Source organism: Meleagris gallopavo, chromosome 1 (assembly GCF_000146605.3).
Source record: "Meleagris gallopavo isolate NT-WF06-2002-E0010 breed Aviagen turkey brand Nicholas breeding stock chromosome 1, Turkey_5.1, whole genome shotgun sequence".
Taxonomy (NCBI): domain Eukaryota; kingdom Metazoa; phylum Chordata; class Aves; order Galliformes; family Phasianidae; genus Meleagris; species Meleagris gallopavo.
Window position 1 is genome coordinate 105,055,601 of NC_015011.2, and position 22,961 is coordinate 105,078,561.

The following is a 22,961-nucleotide window of genomic DNA, read 5'->3' on the forward strand; positions in this document are numbered from 1 at the left end:
AATCTATGGAGGGAAAAATTCTTTACCTTTGTTGGCTGTCCTGGGAATACAAACATAAGAAGAAAAAAAAACAAAAACCATTGGCTGGAGCATTGAGCAGTTAACGTCAAACTTTTCAGTCCAAACAAATGCACTAAATGTTAAATGTCTGAAAACTACCTTCCTGCCAAGCTGTTCCTAACCCCTTGGAATGGGACAACATTCATGACTTATCTGAATGAGTTACTATAGGCTTGAAGCTCATTTTAGCACTCAATGTATTTTTTTCATTTATTTGGTAAATAGCTTGGCATAAAGTGCATACATGCTCTTGGGAGCAACAGGGCACAGTTGAAACAGGAAGCTCTCTTGTATTGGCTGTATATGTACTATACCGCCTGCTCATTTTAAATCTGCCTAGCTCCAATGGTATGAAATTCACATGTATGGCAGCCAAAAACAGTGGATGTGTTTCTAATTGGGCCGGATGAAGGAACAAAAATGGCAAGTAATAACCACAGTATCTTTCTCACCTCCTGAGTATGAAACTGTCTTTGTATGACTGGCACACTCTGAGGTTCATGGCAAGCTAGGAGTCATGCTTAGGCAGAAAAGTAACAAGAGACAACATGAATGTTCTAAGTATTATCATCCTTTACTGGGCAAAATAAATACTTGGACAGAAAGAGGGTAGACAAATGTTTTGGGATAAGATATCTGCAGTAATTTTTACCCAAGGAGACAAAATCCCATTTTTCAGTGGATCCTTTTGCAAACCTTGTCTGTCTTTGGTGAAAGGGTGAAATCATACTGCTAGGGTACAGGTTGGACCCAGCATATATCTCAGGGAAATATTGTGGTGCTATGCAGTTCCTGTGTCTGCCAAACACCACTGGTGATACTAGGAAACCTTGCAACCTTTTAGGCTTGAGAATCCCCTTGACCTTCACACTCAGGTGATCCATTCTGCTTCACTGGTGTCAGTGGTCAATGCCACTATCCTTTAATTTTTCAGTGATTCATTTCAATCTAGACATTATGTTACAAATCCTTTTCTCTCCCCACATAGTGTCTGCTCATGTAAGAGAGCATGCTGCCTTTCTGTTGACTCCCAGGGTGGCTTCTTGATTAAAGATGTCTTTATTTCACTCAGTTCAAACTAGCACCTGCAATTTGACCTTCCGGCTATACTGCATTTTAGCTGACTCTTAACCTGAAGGAGAAGTATAAAGCTACAGAACAGAAGCTTAGTGCCTCTTAAAACCTCATTTGACTCCTTATGGGTTTGTTTTTCTCACAGAGATTGTCAGGTAGAGTTGTCCATGCTTAGGGAGATATGCCTAAATATGACACATTTTCTTCATAAATCAGAAGTGATAAAGTAAAATAAGTATTAACTGGAATAATGGTATGGCCTGATTAGATTAATTTAATCTACATTGCTTTAACTGAGGTAATTCACTCTTGGTTAGACTGTAGCTTGCAGGATACCTCTCTTGTACACTTTGAACTTTTCCTTATCTAAAATTGACACTTTTGGATTGAGGCTATATGATAAACATGTTTGTCTGTTGAATAAATTATCATAATCTGTAATGAAACAATATAGGAAATGGCACACATGCTTTGATGACTTCATAGGAATATTATTCGTATGAACTGAACAAGAGAAAAGGGGAAAATTTCCCTTTATACTCGCCTGAATTACACAGCCTGACCAAAAAAGAAAAAATTCAACAAAAGGTATTTTTGTAATTTTCACTCATAACTGCTTAAGTGCTTTTTGTTTTCTTCCTAATGATTATCCTACTCAAAGATTCTTACCCTTACTCCTGTCCTTACTCCCACTAATTTTTAGGCCAGCTGTTCTCTTCTGAACCGCCGTCCTACCTTTCACCCAAGCAAACAGGCTTCAGTTTCCTGCAACCTTATCTAGCAATAATGCTTCCAGAAAGTTTCCTTTCTCAAACACTTCAACACCAACTTATCAACAGTCTTCTCTCTCCACAATAAACAACCAAACCACAGTTAGTGCAGCAGTGGATAAAAGCTGTGCTTTCTGTGACTTTCACAGCAATTTAGCAAGGCTGGTCTTCATTCACAAAAAGGTATATCAACACATTTGGGGAGATGTTCGATTGATACAGCACACTCAAAATTCTAATTAATCTTCTTGGGCAAATGATAAAATATTCATGAACATGCAAAGCCTTTGATGGAAAAAAAAGAGTCTTTTAAAGCAGCATTTTATTTTATGACCCTGTTGGGCCTCATTAACGTGTATACTTGGTGGCGTTGCTGGTATATGGTGGTTGGCCTCTTGCCTGTTTTAATCTTAATGGTTTTAAATCACAACCTCTCTTCAGCTAAGATTAAGTCAAAAGGCAATAGAATCACAGAATGGCTGAATTGGAAGGATCATTAAAGATCATCTTGTTCTAACCGCCCTGCCATGGGCAGGGCTGCCATCCACCAGCTCAGGCTTCTCAGGGCCCCATCCAACCTGGTCTTGAGTGCATCCAGGGATGGGGTACCACAGCTTCTCTGGGCAGCTATGCCAGTGCCTCAACACCCTCTGATGTGTTGAGATGTAAGGAAGAAATCAAACCTAAATCTCCTCCCTTTTAGTTTAAAACGGTTCCATTTTGCCTTACCACTATCTGCCTGTGCAAAAAGTCAGGCCCCCTTCTGTTTATAAGCACTCTTTAAGTATTGGAAATTTGCAATGAGGTCTTCCTAGAGCCTTCTCTAGACTGAACAAATCCATTCCCTTAGCCAGTCTTCACAGGAGGGGTGCTCCAGTCCTCTGATCATCTTTATGGCCTCCTCTGGACCTGCTCCAACAGTTCTACATCCTCCTTTGGGCTGGTGGCCCCAGGCCTGGGTGCAGTACTCCAGATGGAGCCCGATGAGGGTAAAGGGGGATAATCCCCTTCTCCCCACTTGCCATCCCTCTTGTGCAGGATACAGTTTGACCTTCGAGGCTGCAAATACACAATTCTGGACTTTATCAAGCCTTTTGTCCATCAGAACACTCAAGTCCTCTGCAAGGGCTGCTCTCAAGTAGTTCTTGTCCCAGGCTGTACTCAGGTCTGGGATTGTTCTGCTCCAAATGCAGCACCTTGCACTTGGCCTGGTTGAACCTCATTTGGTTCTAGTGGACCTACTTTTCAAGCCTGTTCAAGTCTCCCTAAATGGCATATCTTCCTTCTGTTGTAGCAACTATACTACTTATCCTGGTGTCACCCAAAAACCAGCTGAGGAGCACTCAGTCGCACTGTTTATGCCTACAAAGATATTAAACAGTATCGACTCCATCTGTGAGTTATAAATTAACATAGTGAACATCAGCTCACTATGGGTGCTGGCCTTCAGCATGTTGATTACCTATTGTGAAATATGCTATCTAAAAGGTGCTGAAAGGTCTTGTCAAGGCATAAAAAAGAATCAAAGACTGAAATGTTCTGCAGTGTAAAATGCCTCCAGAAGTATAGAGGTGAATGAACACAACTTAGGCAGGTGTGGGAAAGCTAACAATGCCATTAATGTCTATGTATAATAGGCAAACAAAAGGCTTCAGATCTGGTTCTTGTTCATGCTGTGGCTCTTTAACCCTGTTCTGGGAAATGCAGAGGCTAGAAGGTGATCTTCAACTGGTGGTGTCACATAATAACTGTCATACTGCCAGGAATCCTAATAATGTACCCTATTTTTCCATATACCCTTGCTCTTGCTGAGCTGATTCCGTGAGCCTGCTTCAGGCTACAAACCTCACTTCCTTTCCTCAGAACAGACCACAACGTTATGGATGTTTCATCCAAGGTTTTTATGAATGCCTTATCCTTGAACTTCATTCCTGGTCAATTCTATCATTGCAGGTACACATTATATGCATATATATAACATATAACATATAACACACATATAACAAATTTGGAACAATAATATCTAAAATTTAGTGTTGATTTCTTTTTCTGTCAATAAAATAACCAAAGCTATGACTTGATTCTGTCACAGAACAGTAGTTATTGATAGTAAATATCCCTCCTCTACCTAAGGTCTTAGGTGATAGGAAGCATGCTCTATTATTTTAATAGTGTTTATATGCCAAAGTCCAAGAAAACAGTGCAGCAAAATGACCACAGTGATACATTCTCCTATTACATGTAGATACAAGAATCTGAATTTGCAGATATACTTCTGGTTGGCAAAAAGTGAAAATGTAAGATCGGGAGATTTAAAATGCTGCACTACACCTTTAGAACTTTTAAATAATGACTAAGTGTTCAAGGAAAAGCTTTTGCTTCTGTTTGCTCTAAATGATCTTGAGAAACTTCTGAACCATCCAAGTTGCTACATAAAGACTGAAAGTGTCACAGAAGTCAATAACCTTTGTGTTCTCACTAGAAACTGATTTAAGCATGTTCTAATAATACTTACTATATGAGCTTAAACATTAACACTGGAATCCACAAAAAAAGCTGGGAAAAGGATTTGATCCTCATTCCACAGCTTCAGAAGAAAAGAGCGGTCAAAGTTTTTGAATTTGCCAAGTTCCTAAAAATCCGGTGCTTCTAACAGAAATAAACTGGTCCAGTTCTTAAGCTTTGCTCACCTTAAGACAAGACATTGTTTTGAATGATTCTGCTTTACTCTTTTCTTCACTTGGTTACTAGCTCTGTTTTGCTGACTGGAAACTTAGGCATGGGAAAAAGCAGGAGCATATTTGAGCAGCACTATAAATAGGAAACTGGTGGTGAAAAATGGTAGTAGGGGTGATAAAGATGTAGGACGCTAATGGGTATGAAAAAGCAGAGCTGATTACTTTCATGGAGGCCCAGACATCATTTTTGAAGGTTCAAAGGTATGTATGAGGAAACCTTTTGCAGAGCAAGCAAGATGAATGCACACTTTGGTAAGAGACATGGCGAGAGTGTATGAGCTGATGACATCAACAAGCAAGCTGACACATTTCATTGACAAGAACCTGTAAAACAGAGCAGACAGATCCCTGTATCTTGTTTTATATTCCTGGATAGTTTGCTTTTACAGATGAATGTTGCTCATCTGTTTCAGTATGTACATTCTTTTATAGTAACTAAGCTATATGTTTGATGGAAACAGCGCACTGGCTTATTTAATCTTGTATTAGATTCCACATCACACAATTGACATGGGATTTAACCTGAAAAGCTTCATCAGTATAAGTTAGATTTACATATATTTATTTAGGATATTCCAACTTAAGATATGCACATGTATTATATAATTTATATGTGTAACCAGAGTTCTTCTAAGAAGTGTGGGTGTACCTTTGCATACACTGGAACAGTTGATTTCCACACAAGAAATAAACTTGCCACTTCTCAGGACCTGCTTTGCAAGTGTAAGGTAAAGTAACTGTCAGCTGTGTAAAAGTTAGAATTCTGGGATCAGATCTTAGGGCACTGCAGGGAGAACGGCACCTATGGCGGAGAAGAAGAAGGGACAGACAGAGTGCAGTTGTCCAACTCTCCATTAATGCTGGTGCTTTAAGAGGACTAGCTCAGACTACACAGAAACCTTTCAGATTGCTAACATGAAAAGAGAGATTTCAACCTAAAAGCCCAACAATTGATCTCACAGCACATTCACCTTTAGAAATGGCTCAGTTTGGTAGGTGATTGGAAACCAAGTTTGAACTACTGTCTCACAGATAGGTTTCTGGTTATCTCAAATTTCCAAGCAAACTTTAAGAAAAGCAAATCTCCAAGTTTCTTTCAGACAAAACTCAGATAATGAGGAAGCATCCAAGGCAGCCAGAGCCTTCCTGGAGAAAAGATGTCTCCCAGAAAACAAATCATTTGTTATCAATTCAAAGGGAAAACATAGTTTGTAATCTGAATACATTATTTCTTATCATACTGTAGGCCCACAAAATGCTTTGCAGTGAGCTGAACAAAGAATAGGAAAACTTTAGATCTGCTCTAAATTACTTCAGATCTAACAGCAAGTGAGGCATGATACAACCCAGACTTGGTACTTGCTAGGTGAACACAATGACAAGCAGATGTTTATTAAAGTTGGAATTTTTCTCAAAGCAAGTGCATTTCAAGGACTTGTTTGGATAGTGGTGAGCTGATCTGGTGCCTAAACATGAAGGGAACAAATATCCCAAGGCATAAGCTCTGAGTATCAGGGAAGTAGCTGTGAAAAGATTAGGCTTAATATGAAGAGATGTTTCCACTAATGAAGGGAAAAAATACAGTCAAAATAGTAGAGAAAAAATGCATTTTTTTGATGCTGGAAGTTTGAGTGACATATCCATGAGATAGATGAGGACTATGCACAAGACACTTATTGGAAAAGGGCAAATTAAAAGTGACTGAGGTGAAGATTTTGGAGGTATTATGATATCAAGTTGCCTGCAGACCAGATGTCTGAACCATACAGTGAGTAGAGCAGAAGCAGCACTCTTGGCAGAATATGTCCTTTGGGAAAGAATGAGTTTGACAGGGTTTCACCATGGCATTGAAAGAAGGAATTTTCTGTACTGACATTAAGCTGCTAGTTGTCTGGTTAAGTCACAGTTTCAGAGAATTTCTAACAATGACAAATCTTAACTTCATTTGAAATAAGCTATTGGAATTTTATATATCCATAGTCATGATTAGTTACTTTTGCAATCATTTATCTTTAACAATTGTCTACAAAATAGTCAATAGCACTAAAATGACGTATAGATGACTACTGTTTGGTGACACCATATTTTTTCAATGAAAACTGAGCATTTAAAAATTAAATATTACAGGAAATGTACAAGATATTAGAGATCAAAAAGTTTTATTTTTTCCACTGAAAGAATGATCTCTTATGGGAGATGTAGTTGATTTCCTCATATCCCAGTTATTCTTTATGCCTAGACTCCACAGTTAGGCTACATTTTCATTCGTGCATCAAGCCTTACAACAAGGCAACAGAAAGTAATTGGAGAATGGTGATAATTTTTGTTAACATAAATCAGATTACTTGGAAAACATCAAAGTAATTTCTGAAATTCATAGCATTTGGAAAACGTACAAAAAAAAAAACAAACCAAAAAATGTTTGCGGTATTTGGAATGTTTTAGGAAACTATTCCTAATAGAACATGAAAAATGTCCTATTCAGTCTAATTACTTCAGTGATCAAAGCTGGGCTTTCCCAAGTTTCCAACTGTAAAAGATTGTTGAGCATTTGAAATCACATGGGATCATAAAGGAACAGTCATAAAGATAAGGTATATGTAAATAAACAAGCAAAATAACCCCCTTTTGAGCATAAGGAAACGTAATGACTTTGAACACCAGCATGAGCTTTTTTATTGTTTGGGCACACTATCGCTGCTTTTTTTTTTTCTAGCATGTTGTAATGTAACAACACAGACTTTTCACAGAGGTTCCCAAGAAGCTATAGAACAAAGAAAAATGACTTGTGAATTACACAGCTAAATTCTCAGAGTTCAGCAATGTGGACAGGCATTGCTTCTGCTGTCTTCTGCTAGGAAGCACAGTAACTTATTGTACACTTGTCATTGAACCCACCAGGAAATCCAGTTGGCCTCTGCAGTTACAGATGTGAGGGATTCTTCCTCCAAAAGCTTTTTTCAGCTGAAAATGCCTATAAGATCAGATGAAAGATTTTGTGCTTTCATGTTAACTTTGGACTGAAGAAATCTGAAAACAATTTTGAAAAGTAAAAAAATGCATTTTGACTTGTGGAAGTTAGATATTTGATCTTTTGAGTAAAGCAAAAGCTTGTTCCTCACATGATTTAAATTAGACATACACACACATCTATACAAATGTAAAATCAAAATAACAGGTTTAATTTCAATTTGAACAAACAGTATCTCCAGTCCAGAATAGCTTTAAAAAAAAAAAAAAAGGACCAGAAAAATGTTTTTTTGGTTCAACCTCAGCACATTTTTTGTTGTTGTTGTTGTTTTGATATTTTTGGTTTGGCGAGAAAATAAAAAAACCACTGACGTGCACCAGTAAATTTATGCTATTTCCTCCCCCTGAAAAGCCACAGTCTCTGCAGCAGACTGAGGGGTCTGTGTCATGGAAATTGGCAGGGGCTGAGTAATTTGGGAAAGCAATGAGGAAAACAAAGATTATTTTCCCTCTGATTCCTTGTCAGTTTATCTGCAAAACATACAATCTAGGGCTGTGTAACCTCATGCTTAAACTCAGGAAGCATCTTCTTCTTTAAAAAATGTATAGTTTAAAATATTTTTTTTTTCCACAGTTTAACAGTGGTAGTTAAGTTCAGTACAATGATAGCGTTTTCTTGGCAAAAGGCTATGTGTTTAATCTAGCTTAATTTCATTTCTGTTCCCTCACAACTAAGGGATACAGCCCATGTATTTAAATCCACAGGCTAATTTCAGCTTAACTTGGCAGGTGAACAGACGATTCAGAAATGATGTTCCAACAGGCTTTATGAAAGTAGGTGGCTCTGTAAGCCCAAGAGATGTTATTAATTCCTTTACTGAGAAGAAGAAGTCAAGGGGGATTAGCCTTAAATGGACATCAGAGAATCCACATGGAAGATAGTGCCACAAAAAAGGCTTTGCATTGTGTTTGCATATTATTATGGCTGTGAGGTTCACCCTGGAGATGCAATGGAGTGATGGAACCACAGCTTTACTGACCATTTCCCCATGGCCTATTACCTCATGAGCTACAATGGTCCTTCTAGCAGGGAAAGCATAGACAGGAGTAGAACAGTGTTGGCCCCGAAGCCTTTTCTCTACAAGGCTACTACTGGTGAGAAGAGGATCTCTTTGTTCTCAGCCCACCACTCTCACCGAGATACTCACGGCCTGAAAAAGACTGTAAAATAAAACAGCTGAGAATCATCATTTCCATATAAAAGATGCTAATATATCTCACTATTAAACTTTGAATTAGTTTTATCCATCTCATAAAATATCAGTGCACAGAAGAGTTCTATCAAAACACTTCATTTGAACAGAAGAAGACATATATCAGCCAGCTGCTTACACTGTTTTTACCTTATCATTATTAGTGTTTAAATCTCCTTAGCACACCACATTTGCAGCTCTGAGTCTCAAGAAAGCATTAGGGATCAGCTCCCATGCACCCCAGCCTGTAGTATTCCCATGAATGCCGGGATTCTCTCATGTTTCTCTGAATTAGCAGGTATAACTAAATTACTCAAGAGACCTTTCCTCCATCTTCTCTGTCTGTCCTCTCCCCAAAATGTGCAGAAGTGGAAAAAAGGGTATTTTTCCATTCATTGCATGGAGAGAAAGCTTGGCACACAAGTGAGCTATGTACTGGAATTTGGGTGGGTCTAGGAAAAAGCACAGACTCCAGTGGAAAACATATATGGGTGTGTGTGTGTGTGTGTGAGAAAAAGCCTTTAAACCTTAAATTAACCACATCCATGAATTGGTCAAGGAAAAAAAAATAGAGAGGAAATTGCCATGAAGTAAAACTTTTGGACATTACTGAAAATACATATCCCTACATCACTATGAAAGTGTAATTGGCATTTTTAATTTATCCCTGACCACTCCAAAGTAGCAGGTGAAAGCCCTTGGTTTATATACCGGTGCAGTGTTTTAAGGGTGTATGGGACCTCTGTGACTATTGGTGTCATCCCTGGGGTATAGGGCCATCCTCAACTAGACTGGTGAGAGGCAGCTCATGTCTGGGGACTGCTGCAGAATCAGGATGAGAAGGAACTAGTGCTAAGGCATGAGAGCCCTTTGGGAACACCAGTGCCCAATCAGAGAATTTGCTGTGCCACTTTGGGCAGAGCTGGCAAAACTCAAGGGAGACTTTAGTGAGCAAGGGCATAGTCACAGGTTGTGGTTACTGGTCACTGCAGATGCTTCTGAGACATGCTGTTCAGAAGCTTATTTTTTATTATGGGAAACCACAGCACTAAAGGAAACACATCTAAATGAAGAGGATTTCACTAGTGACTATAAATGCACCAAAAGCTCCCAGATCAGTACTTTGTATTTACTGCTCGTGATTTACAGAACAGACAACACAAACACACATACCATGAAGTACTGTTTTAAACAGTGGAAATGACCATGTGATTTTTCTATAAAAGCACATACATATTTGCCTATGAAATATCACATCTTGATTTTTGGGGGCAGTACCACCATCTTGTTTTCAGCATTTAAAAGTTTTATTATTTTGTTTTTTGTTAAGTAGCTATCAAACATTTGTTACAGATCAAGTAGAACTTGATCAGTTGTAGACATTTAGCGGAAATACATACTTGATGCAGTTTGAAATCTCTGTAGAGATTGGAGTAGAAAATGGAGTAGAGATTAACACTTTTGAAGCTACTGTGCACCTCAAAAAGAATAATGGACATACTTTGTAATTCACAACAAAGTAATACACTATTAAAAAATAAGCAAGTAATCTGTATGCATCTGCTATGTCAGTATTATCATCTGTGCTTTGTCTATGAGAAAAAGATGCCTAATTTAAAAATCACTAGGTTAGGGTAAGGGAAGTGCATACTTTGTCTCACAGAGGCTGCATTTTGCTAGCATTAAAGAGAATCACTTTCTGAAAACATTTTCCACTTCATGAACTTGTTTGCACAGGTAGGACAATTCTTCATAACCAAACAACTTCCTGAGAAAATGAACTTGTAATGAGTTTTAAGATGAAACCATGACAAACCCATCCCTATTTCTTGGAAATATCCTTTGTATTATTGCAAAAATCTCAAGGCTGGATTCTTTTGTGTGTTCTGGTCTAGCAAAGAAGCCATAAATCTGGCTTAATTATCAGATTACTCTGCTCAGCATAGATGAAGCAGTACAATACTACACTGTACAGGAAGAGAAACGCAGAAATGGTCACCAGGGAAAATCTTCGCTGAAATATAGGCCATCCTCCAATTGGGTCAGGATAGGTTACTTCCCCAGTTAGATTTGATTCTATCCACATCAGGCTTTAGATGATCAAAATTTAACCAAGATCTTTGAGTACAACAGTTTTGCCCATTGCCAGCTTCCTTGCCTTTTGCAGCCCTAACCTGATTTTCAGCAGTACTGAATCTTTTACATATTTAAAAGAAGCAGATTTTCTCAATGGAAAATTCTTTTCATAGACTGATATTTAAGTTTTGAGATTTAGTGACTGTATAGAGACTGAAAACTACAAACAATTGTTTTGTGAGGTACTAAGGTCATTCCTCCAACAGCATCAGCTCTGATTTTATGGGCTAAAGAAGTGCTGTGGTTTACAAGAAAGGTGGCTTTCACATGCAGAAATCACATGCAATAATTCTGACATAGCAGAAGACTGACACTGTGCAGGGAGCCTCACCTCCTTGCCACACCTACACTTAGCTATGAGAGCCACAGTGCACTATGACTAATACAAAAACAAAACCCAACTTGACTGGGATACAGTACAATGAATTGGCATCACAAATGGTGATTAAAAAGAGAGCTCTTCATCTGTATTGTACAGTTAACGTAGAAGCAGGAGCCAATGCCCTTGCTCATCAGAATGAGACAAGGCTGGCAATGGGACTTGGAATACCAAGTTGTGTTTGAGTCTAATGGTACCTATAGCTCAAGACAGGAATCAGAGGCACAAACAACTCCAAACAATTTGAAAATATTTCCCTACTGTCTAACAAATACTTTTAATGTACCAGCCATAGTAGCTGATATGGGAAGAAATGTCCCTGAGGAAGGCAGACTGAAGACATTTTTGCCAAATTTTATGAACAATCAGAAGAATGTTAACTTTTCTCCTTGGCTTTTGTGTTACCATGAGCAGAAAAATTACTACTTATTTTCAGCCACCTGCTGACAATTTAAATTAGAAATCTACAGTAAGTGTGGCTTTTTGGTTTTGGTTTCATGTTTGTTTTTAAATGAGACCAGATTTTTATTAACCAAGAAATGAATTGGGAGAATAAACAAACAAATGAGCAAATAAGAAAAGAAACTAGATGAGCTTTCTGTCTCGTAAGTCCTTCTTCACATCTGAAACAAAATGAGCACATTTTAAACCATCTGCAGGTTGGCAAGTCTGTTGCTCTGAGTTTAACTTTATTAATACTACAATTATTCCGTACTGGAGTAGGCATTTGTTATCAGACATATGGTCTGATTTTTGTGTGGTCCTGTGTGGGGCCTAGACTTGGATGTGATGATCCTTATGGGTCCTTTCCAACTTGGGGTATTTTGTGATTCTATGATAACTTGTGAAGCAGTGGGTGAGTATGGTAAGGCTGAAACCAAGGTGCTGCCCTTTACCTTCCGTGAAAGAAAACAAGGACACGGCCAGCCCATGGTGAGCAGGGAATAACAGTTACAGCAAACACAGGTGGTAACCCGGTACTGTACATTTGTGCTCTGAGCTGACCTGAGAGATGACTCCCTTCCCTGCAAGCTTGGTAAGACTTAGCAATGTTAATGGTAGACAAGTTCTGGCTCATTATTTTCTATACGGTTGTAAAGTCACCACCATGTGACTAAAATACTGGAAGGAAACATAGTTACTGCTTGGTTGTGTACAGAAACATGAAACAGTCTTGGCACATGAGCTTACACAGTAAGATTATTCCTAGGAGATTTATACCAGGTTGTACATAAACATGAATAACAAAGGTAAGATATGCCTCCGGGCAAGCTACAAAACCGCCTGAAATCTGATAGAAGAGCAGCAGAGCCTTTCTGTCTGCCTTTTCTGCACCAGCCTTCCCACCACCAAGTGCACTGGGGAATGCACCAGCCAGGTGGCCTGTACTCAGGGAGGGAAGGCAATGGGAACTGGGAGCTGTGAGAAAGCACATTCTCACAGGAGCTCCAGCAGTTGGCCTGGGAAGGGCTAGTTCCCAAAACAGGAATTAAGTGCTTAAGTAGGACTTAGGTAGGCCTTAGTTGACTAAGTGAAAAAGTATTCTGCAGAAAATCTCTGCCCAGCTTCTGTCTTATGCTGGAAGTGCTTCAAGCATGCAGGTGCTTCCATTTCTGGCTCTCATTTTGATGGGTGCCCAATGGTTATGTGTTTGGGCATGCCACAGTGTGCCCTGTAGGACACCAAAAGGCTCAGTGTTTACCTTCTGTCTAAGCAAGATGAGCCAGAAATGAAACATTCCTTGGCTTGAATTCAACCTCCTCTCAGTGTGTCCTCTGCTCCGCTTCTCCCCACTCCCAGTCTGTATTTGTGTTCAAAATCTGACTGCTGAAGGGGGTGGGGGTGAGACTCCTCCCTGCACCTGAGGCAAGTTTTTCCCTCGTTTCCACCCTTGCAGAAGAGTTCACTAATATGGAACTAGGGAGATGGGGAGACTCTACACTTCCCAATGAAGATACTCAACTGCACAAATACAAATTTTAAAGGCAGAAAGCAAGGAGGCATCAAGATTAGTCTCTGGCCAAACTGTTAGGGTGCTCAGCTAGCCATGGAGAGCATGCATCTCAGTCTCTGCACTGAAGAGTGCATACACACTAACATCCGTGAAGAAAAAGACACCAAAACTGTTTTAACATGGATGTAGAAAAATTCCAAACTATATTTTCTTGGCATTGGCTTTGGAAATGGCTGTTTCATTTTGACTGGCACATTAATTAAACAAAGTAATAAAAAATATGTGCTCACTTGTGACCAGTTTTGAGGAAACATCCCAAACAGCTGAAACTTTGCAAAAATGGAAGCCCTTGCAAAAACAATCATGTAATGGAGAGCTCAGGAATAGGTGCTGTGAACCTGCAATGAGATACATGAGAAACATAAACTAGTGTGCTGTCTTGTGAGAAACAACTCTGTATATACAACTACACATTTCTATGGTGGCACTGTAAACATCACTAAATTGAACCCTTCTGTTCACAGAGAGCAGGAAAAAGGAGAGGAATGGGATATTATGCAAAAAGGAGGAAGAACAAAATAATGAGATATACCCTTATAGAAAAGATTATTGTCTCAGGGAGAAAGGAGGACAGAGTCTAGCTACTGAAAGCCCCTCAGAAAATAGGACAGTGGGAGGTATTAGGATCTCTGATATTCTAGTCCTGGTGCTAGCACTGACTGCTACTAATAAATGGGATAAGGCATGCCCAAAGTGGTAGTGGGTGCCCCATTCCTGGAGACATTCAAGTCCAGGCTGGACAGGGCTCTGAGGACCCTGATCTAGCTGAGGTGTCCCTGTTCAATGCAGAAGAGTTGGACCAGATGGCATTTAAGGGTCCCTTCCAATTCAAATCATCCTACGATTTCTGCCATCCTCTCTGTAGCTCATCCTTTCCTGTGTGGTTTTGCTGAGATGCTTACTTGTGCCAGAGGTGTTATCTGAGAAGTACCTAATGCTCCTACAGCTGACTGAAGATTTCAGCAATATAGCATGGAAGTACAAAGTATCAGTGTGATAAGCAGAATGCAAAAGTAATGCTCCTGTCAGCCTCACAGAGTAATGCTGGCACCTAGCTCCTTAGAAATGGAAAAAATGAGTTCATAAAAGTCTGTTTAGACTTGTTCATATAGAAAGAGCCACATAAGATTTGCACAGAAAGAACAGGGAAAGGGTTAGTGGGTGGGAAAAGCATCACATCGGAGGCAAGTTTTGAATGCTTACCTGTGATATGAAGTGTTTGAAAAAGAGAGTTTGAAGCATTAATATGCCAGCAAGGGAGACATTCAAAAGTCCTGAATTTTTCACTACTGAAGAAAAGATATTCTTAAAAATAATAGAGCAGAACAGGTTTTTGGTGAACCTTTCTCTCTTTTCCAGCTGCATTATATAAACCATATTATCAAGCACAAAAAAAAAAAAGAAGTTTCAGAAACTGATCAGTTTACTTACTTTGTGAAAGGAGACTTCAGTGTACATGAAGGATTCCAGATGGAAAGCTGTGCATGGCCAAGTCCCCTGTGTATCTGCAGAACCCACAGCAGAGGCTGGAGGGCAGGTTTTAGGAAAAACAGACAGCAGTGAGCTAGCTGTTGGGAAGATATTGGTGTATGCTTTCTCTCTGCTTGGAGGCCTGATTAGGAGACCTGTGAAATCACTGGAAGTTTCTCCGTTAACCTCAATAAGCTTTGAGTAATCTCTTGCCTTTTCTATTCCTACTTGGTTGTTTTCCTACTTCTTGCATCAGTGTAGTTTCCAAGGCTCATCTGTGTAAATCAATAGCTATTGCAAAGCCTCACATCCTGCTTTTGAAAAGAACAAGATTCCTGTACAAATCTCTCTAAGCAACAGTGTACCATGACTTCTTCAGCTAAAATTCATCTTCTATGGCCAGATGTCAGGCAGGCTGCCTAGGAGAGAAAGAGATGCATTTGTGTTTTTACTTTCTTAATACTGGTCTGTCAGTGATTGCCCCTGGACCTGCTGTGAGTGGTGGAAAGCATGCTCCTAGCTCCAACACAATATCACTAACCTCAACCTCCAGTGCAATCAGATCTGCAGCACTCAAGGTCTCTGGGCAGGCTTTGCTGTGCCACCACTGTCACCTGCTCCTGAGTGTCACCATCCAAGAGTTGTGCTGTGCTGATGAGTGGCCAGGACGAGGTGTATGGACCTAAATGCACAGAGTCAGGAGCTGATTTTGATTTGAGGTTACATTTACAGTTCTTGTAGTCTGGTCTTGTGGAAAAAATCAAAAAGAGTGAATGAAGCTGTGAAGGGTCTGGAGTGCCAAGTCTCATGGGGAGTGGCTGAGACAAATGGTTTAGTCTGGAGGAGGCTCAGGGGAGACCTTGTCACTCCCTACAATCATCTGAAAGGAAGTTATGGAGAGGTGGGGGACAGCCTCTTCTCCTGGGTAACAGAAGTAGGATGAGAGGGAATGGCCTCAAGTTACATCAGGAAAAGTTCAGGTTGCGTAGTAGGAAATATTTCTTAGGAAGAGCAGTGAGGCAGTGGCACAGGCTGCCTAGGGATGTGATGGAGTCACCATTGCTGGAGGTGTTGAAGAGCTGTGTGGATGTGGCACTGAGGGACGTGGGCAGTGGGCGTGGTGGGAGTGGGCTGACAGTTGGACTGGGTGATCTTAAATCTTTTCCAATCTTAATGATTCTATGATCTATGATTTTTAAAGGCAGCGTCATTCACAATATGATCAATTCCCAGACTATTTTCTGCTGTGCAAGTAAGTGTTGGTCACTACCTGGGTTGAATGGCTCTTTTATGAAGGGTCCAGGCTGTTTGACTGCAGTGGCAGCTGGTGGAGGAGTTGACGCATCCTTTCACAACCACTGCTACTACCCCTCTCTCGTTTTTTTGTGTTCCAGAAGTCAGACACAGAGAAGGATTTTTCTGGTTGGTGACCACACAGCAGAACCTCGTGTCTCCCACAGCTCACACAGCCCAAAAAGAGAAGGGTATTCATGCTAGGCAGAGCACTGAGAATTCAGGAAGGACTTTTTTAACCTACTGAACCACATCATACCTAGGAAAGATCTGAAGATTGTATATTACTTTTCAATGTTTTCTTTCCTCAGCCCTGTTTTTTTTTTTTTTTTTAATGCCAATCTTGCTAATGGTTTTTGCTGGTTGAAAAAACAGTGCAAGTTTTGCCCTGTGTCAGAGTGGCAGTGAAGTGTGTAGTGGTGTGTGGGGGTTGCTCAAGTGGCAAAGCATATCTGATCTGAAAACAAGAAAACATCTGAAGCCGTTTGAACAAGTCATGCTCCTGTACACTTCTAATCCTTTGTGTCTGCCAAAAGAGATCTTTCACAAGCAGATCTGGCTTCATGCAGCAGGAACATTTTTCTGTGCATGCAAGCTGGCTTTCACTTCTTGATAATGTGGTCTCTGGAAGCAGAATTAATATACTTGTTATATCCCTGGCTGCTGAAATTACCTTCAGATCAAGGTATTCATGGTTGGTGGTTTGGTATGTAGTTCTATGTTTTATTGATTTTGTCTGTACTAAATTCCCTTACAAGCATGTGTTCTGATGGGGAGTCTCCTTCGGCAGTTCCAAAGGGCTCATGAGGAAAGGAGGTAATTCACAGGACATGAGAGTGCTAGACAAGCCTGAGATTACTTCATTTTCTCCCATGAAGTATCTGTTTCCTTAACTTTTTGTTACTTCAATTCACTTATTTGCAGCTACAGTTTTAGGTTTTTTTTGTTTGTTTTGTTTTGTTTTTAGTAACAAAAAATAAATTATTGGCGTAAATTCAGCTAGCTAACAAACAGAAAATGTTCTTTTATTTTCAAAATATATACTACTATTATTATTCAGACTAGTTTGCTTGCATTACTGTGGTAGATGTGCTTTCTAACTTAGAGGGAAAATGGTAGAAATAAACTAAAATCTTTCAGCTGAGTTGCTGGGAACAGTTGTTAGGGCATAGAATATCTGAGGTACCTATAGAAGGGGTGGGATGAGAAAAAGCAATGCAAATGCTATGCTGTGTGTTTTACGTATACAAAAACCCACTAAACATTTTTTCTGGGATAGCCACTGGTTGGTTCACTAGAAAGCATTGCGGTAGTGGATGGCAGGGGAGAAATCTCTGTAGCCTGGTTTTACTCCACTTCTGGCTTCATCACAATTTCTTCCCGCAGATGACTCCTTCAGGCTGCTGTAAGTGATAAGGAAGGGCCTCAGCAGGGGCAGTGCTGCTCAGAGGCAGCATGACAGATCCGCTCTTCCCGTATCAGTGTGGCAGAGAAGAAGGGAAGTACTTCTGCAGGGAAAGGAAACTAACATGTATTTCTCTGGGGAGGAAAAGAGCACTAAAAGAATTTAGGATCACACAGGAAAAAGTGATGTAAGAAAAAAATAATAATAAGGGAAGTAAAAACAACAACAACAAAAAATCCTACAACCAAAAAAAGCACCAGAAATTGGCTGGAATCTATTTCAGGAAATCACTCTAAAGGCAAGTAGCTTTGTCACATACAGAAATACAAACTGGGAAGAACAGTAAAGATGACAGGGAAATTCTGACACAGCCAGACTCCAAACTAATGGCTCTGCCATGCTATCCCTACACATGCAGACTGACTTTGCACATGGATATGTTTTAGAAACACAACTAAAAATGTCTTTGGTTTTGAATTGAAGCACAGTCTGGAACATGCCAGACGTGGCATGTTCCTGGGAAATATGTTTTGCCTTGCAATTGCCTTTCTATTCCTTGTGTTCTTGGGGAAATCGTTTTGCTACAGCACTTCAGTTCATCTATAATATTAGGTACCTAATTTACTAGTTTACTAGCTCTGGAAGTGTAGTAGGAGGCAACATCAGTATTTTCTCTGGTCAGGGTTCCCCTAGAAGGAACAACACATTTCAGAGAAAAAAAGAGGCACAGATAAGAAATCTTACCAGGCTATCATATGGATTGAAACCATAGAGCTTGATGATGCTGCAGATGAACAGTAGTACAGTGTATCCCTACTAAGTCTGGCACACCAAGGAAGTATCATTGTCACAGCACATGTAGGGCAGAGCTGATCTTATCCTTCCCAGAGTCTCTTGTATATGGAAGCCCGTGTGTCCAGGACATGGTAGATGTACAGTGAGTGCAGTGTGCAGAGTGCCCACATACTCCTTGCCTTGGGCCACTATTGAACCCAATCAATGAACTCTGCTCTCAGCCAAGCCTAAAAGCCTTGTTCCTGCCCCACCACCTCAAGCCCACCAGCTGCAGCACCGAGGAGGAAAGGTGGAGTCTTGGTTGCCTCTGTCCTGGTAACCTCCTGAAGAGGAGGAGCCAGCAGCCCTGGGGAGCTTGGTCCCAGGAGCAGGGTCCAGGTAGGCTGAGCAGGGGGCGTAGTAATGTTTGTGACTGGAAGTAATGGCTACAGGGAAGTGATCTTGAGAGGAAAAGGTACACTTGTTTTGAGATGGACTTTTGCACACATTTGATGTCTGTGGCTCAGAGTAAGGCTCAGTGTGGGAAAAGGTGCCTCTTCACTAAATGACATATATTTTCCTAAAAGATTTCCCATTGGAGATTATGTGCATTTACCACACTGACAGTAGCGCTCCACTTGGAGTTTATCTAAAAAGCAGTTACATGTATGCTCCTTCCCACCCTAACCTCACTCCCCCCACTGCCATTTCCTTCTGTTGTTCTTTTTTAGATCACTTGAAGGTTTTTTCCTGTTTACTATCCGGACATGCTGTGCATGCTGTGTTGATTTGACTGTCACATAGGGAATCTCCTACTGGGATCACTGATACATTCCTTTCTTATAGATACAGGTATATACGTACATGTCAACGGCTCTTGGATGATGGAAGAGAAACGCTGGTGATAATACCAAACTGGAATGATCTACAGGTCTTAATGGGCATTAAGTTTAATTAATTACCCTTTCCCAGAAAACCTGCAACAGTGTGATGGGTATAGTCATACAAAAATTCTCTTTAATTGACATAACAGGAAAAGTACTTCAGTGAGCAATTATGCTGATGTCCTGGGTTGGCACATGTGTGTACCACAAATATATCTTGTATTTCCTGCAAATTTCTTTTAAGTGGCTATAAGGAAGACGCTCTTCTTTTTTTTTGTATGGTTCACAACAGCGATTCACTTAAGGCTTTTTCTGAGAAAATAATGGAACAAAACAATGCTTTTTGAATGACCTGCCAAAGCACAAAGGACGCAAGGGATGTTTTTTTTCTTTGGTTTTTTTTTTTCAGGTTTTTTTTTGTTTGTTTGTTTTTTGTTTTCAGCAGGAAGTTTTGTTGTTGGGAACTTCTATAACATGCACTGTCCTTGCTCTGTGTAACCACTGTCTAGTCCTGCAAGCCGGGTCTTGTTACTTGCCTCATCAAACTGGCACAGGCACTGTTCTGCTTCACTCTGAGGGCTTTGTTCTGTTCTGAGTGTCCTCACACTTACTCTCCATCCGGACTGATGCACAATAAACAAACTTCAGAAGTCGGGTGGTCCAATGACTGCTGGGTTCGCACAGGTCAGGGCCCACAGCTAAGAATGCTGACTTTGTGAATTGCCTTTTTTTTTTCCTTAGATTGCTTGAAGTCAGAGTGCTATAGAGTACAAACAGTTTTGAAGCGTTTTAGGTGTAAATATTCCTTTCCGAAACTCGACTTTGATGTGTTCAGGTCTGCTTTGTTTCCCTGTAGGTTAGTTGTAGGTTTGCGACAAGGAATCAGATCCGACTGAGTAAATCACTTGTGGAAGTTAATTGTTCAGAGTGAAAGCTGGTCTGGCTCATTTTGCCTCTGTCACAGGAAGAGACAGAGGTGGTGTACTGGATCTGCGTTCTAAACCAAGCACTGACGCGACTTTAATTTCGATCAGATGTCTCTCTTCAGGGCACTAAAGAAAACTTTTGCAGTAGTTAAAAAGAGCCTCTTCTCTAAAGAAACGTAAGAAAAAAATAATGCATTTTACAGAAATAAAGTACTAATATAAAAATTTCAGCTTGATCAAATTTCTTTTGCAGGCTATTTGAAAAGAAATCTACTTCTCCATATTTGGCAGTCACCAGAATCAAAGAATATTTTCTTTTTTTCCTTTTTTTTTCTGACAATATATAATACTAAATTCTTTTTAATCTCAGCTATTTTACAGGAGAAACTTTATATTCCATCTCTTTTAATTCACTACTCATGCATTCAGATTGTACCTTCTATGCTTGTACCTTCTATTTTTCAACACTTTCAAATGCTTTTCAGAACAAATTTTGTGATTTGATTTCATTAAGTAACGGTCTTCTTTTCTTTTCTCCTTAGGACTGAAGCAGTGAGGATGGAAGCCACTCAGATTAATATGTCCCGCGTCCCACTGGTTAACGGAGGCATCAGCACTGTGCTCAAGGCACACAAGCCCCGTGTGATGTCCAAAAGCGGTCACAGCAATGTGCGCATAGACAAAGTTGATGGCATTTACCTACTCTACCTTCAAGATTTGTGGACTACAGTTATAGACATGAAGTGGAGGTACAAACTCACCTTATTTGCTGCTACATTTGTTATGACCTGGTTCCTCTTTGGAGTTATCTATTACGCCATTGCATTCCTTCACGGAGACTTAGAAATAAACAAGTTCACCTCAAAGCGGGAGCCATGTGTCAAGAATGTAGACTCTCTTACGGGGGCATTCCTCTTCTCTCTGGAGTCACAGACAACCATTGGCTATGGATTTCGTTTCATTACAGAGGAGTGTCCACATGCCATTTTCTTGCTTGTGGCCCAACTGGTTATCACCACCTTGATTGAGATCTTCATCACAGGCACATTTCTGGCAAAAATTGCAAGACCTAAAAAAAGGGCAGAAACTATTAAGTTCAGCCACTGTGCTGTCATTACTAAACACAACGGAGAACTTTGCCTGGTGATCAGGGTAGCAAACATGAGGAAGAGCCTTCTAATACAGTGCCAGCTCTCTGGGAAGCTCCTTCAGACATACGAAACCAAAGAAGGGGAGAGAATCCTGCTTAATCAAGCCAGTGTCAAGTTCAATGTTGACTCCTCTTCAGAAAGCCCATTTCTCATTTTGCCTCTAACATTCTACCATATTTTGGATGAAAGCAGCCCTTTAAGAGATCTCACACCTCAAAATCTCAAGGATAAGGACTTTGAGCTTGTGGTGCTCCTGAATGCTACAGTGGAGTCCACCAGTGCTGTCTGTCAAAGCAGGACTTCCTACATACCTGACGAGATCCACTGGGGTTATGAATTCGTGCCTGTGGTTTCTCTCTCTCCGAACGGAAAGTATGTGGCAGATTTCAGTCAGTTTGAGAAGATCAGGAGAAGCACAGATTCTTCTTTTTATAGTATGGACTCAGAAAAACAAAAATTAGAGGAGAAATACAGGCAGGAGGATCAAAGAGAGAGGGAACTAAGAACAATGTTGTTACAGCAGAGCAATGTTTGATTGAATGGACAAACTATCTTGATAAATTCTTTCCAAAAACTGAAAGAAAAAAAACAAACAAACATTTTTTCTGTACTGTATGTCTATTATAAAACCAGCGGTGAAGACTTTTTCAGAAAATAGCTTTGGCGTAAACATATGCCTTTGTTTGGCTGAGTTGTTAATCAAGTATTTTATAATTAGGTGGGATTTCTTTGTTCATGATCTTAACAAAGTTGGATTTGTATCAAGTCTCTGCCTCATACCAACGCTAAAAGCAGACACACCACTTTCTGTTTGGAAAGTGAAACTGGATGCACAGTGCTGATTCCTTCAAATATTTATTTGACGAACTTTTACTGTGAGCAGAGACAGCACATAGTACTGCTAAACAAAAATGTGCTCTGTTAAAAAAATGTATACTTAAAATGTATATTTTCATACCAGGTCTTACCTTTGAGGGAATTCCTGGTGAGGAAAATCAGACAAATTGTCAACCATGGGAAGAGCCTGCAGGGAAGGGATAAACTCCTTAAATCTTGAAGGAGAGTGATGGAGTGGTTATGCTGGGTGATCTGGAAGGGAGTCCTCTTTCTCTGCTGCACAGAATGTGTTTTGTGATCACTCCCTTTTTTAACCTTGATAATGGCTGATTCATAGCAAAAAAAAGGAGGTAAGGGTAAGATACACAGAATTGTAACAGTAATCAACTAGGATTAAAGCTGGCTTTGAGACACCTGTTTTTATCCAGTGTAAATAGTTTGTAACAGCAGCATAACAATACATTTCTACAGATTGCTTGCTTTGCTATAGCCCATATTTAATTTGGTTAAAAGAAATCTGTATTATGTCTGTAGACAATATTTACTTTTTCTGGCAATCATAAAGGACCAGCATTCCTTTCATCCATTTCATTTTTGGTCTATTAAAACCATTCCACTAATAAAGGAATTTAGTTTGAGCAGCTCCCGATCTCTTTGTGGCACAGGGAGGGGGTGTGGTACCTTGCAGATGTTGAAAAAGTTGAATGCCTCACATATGCAGGTATGTTCAGAACACAGCCAAGGATCTCAGCAGATCACTACAGTGGTCAGATTATGGGTAGTAAATCAGGTAGCAGTGATATCCATGCAATATGTATGTTCCACGT

At 40.0% G+C, this 22,961-nt stretch overlaps 1 protein-coding gene across 3 annotated transcripts in view; it reads left to right on the plus strand.

Annotated features, from left to right (window-relative positions):
* The window catches only part of KCNJ15 (potassium inwardly rectifying channel subfamily J member 15), a 24,616-nt gene extending 2,136 nt beyond the window's left edge, over positions 1-22,480 (plus strand). For 2 of the 3 annotated variants that reach the window (XM_010723564.3, XM_010723557.3), the window contains exon 2: positions 20,689-22,480. In XM_010723564.3, the coding sequence (XP_010721866.1) occupies positions 20,705-21,832 (1,128 nt within the window). In that variant the 5' untranslated portion in view covers positions 20,689-20,704 and the 3' untranslated portion in view covers positions 21,833-22,480. Of the gene's footprint in view, positions 1-20,076; positions 20,323-20,688 lie in introns of all 3 variants that reach the window. The other variant, XM_019620863.2, reaches the window with a different exon arrangement.
* Positions 22,481-22,961: the final 481 nt, after the last annotated feature.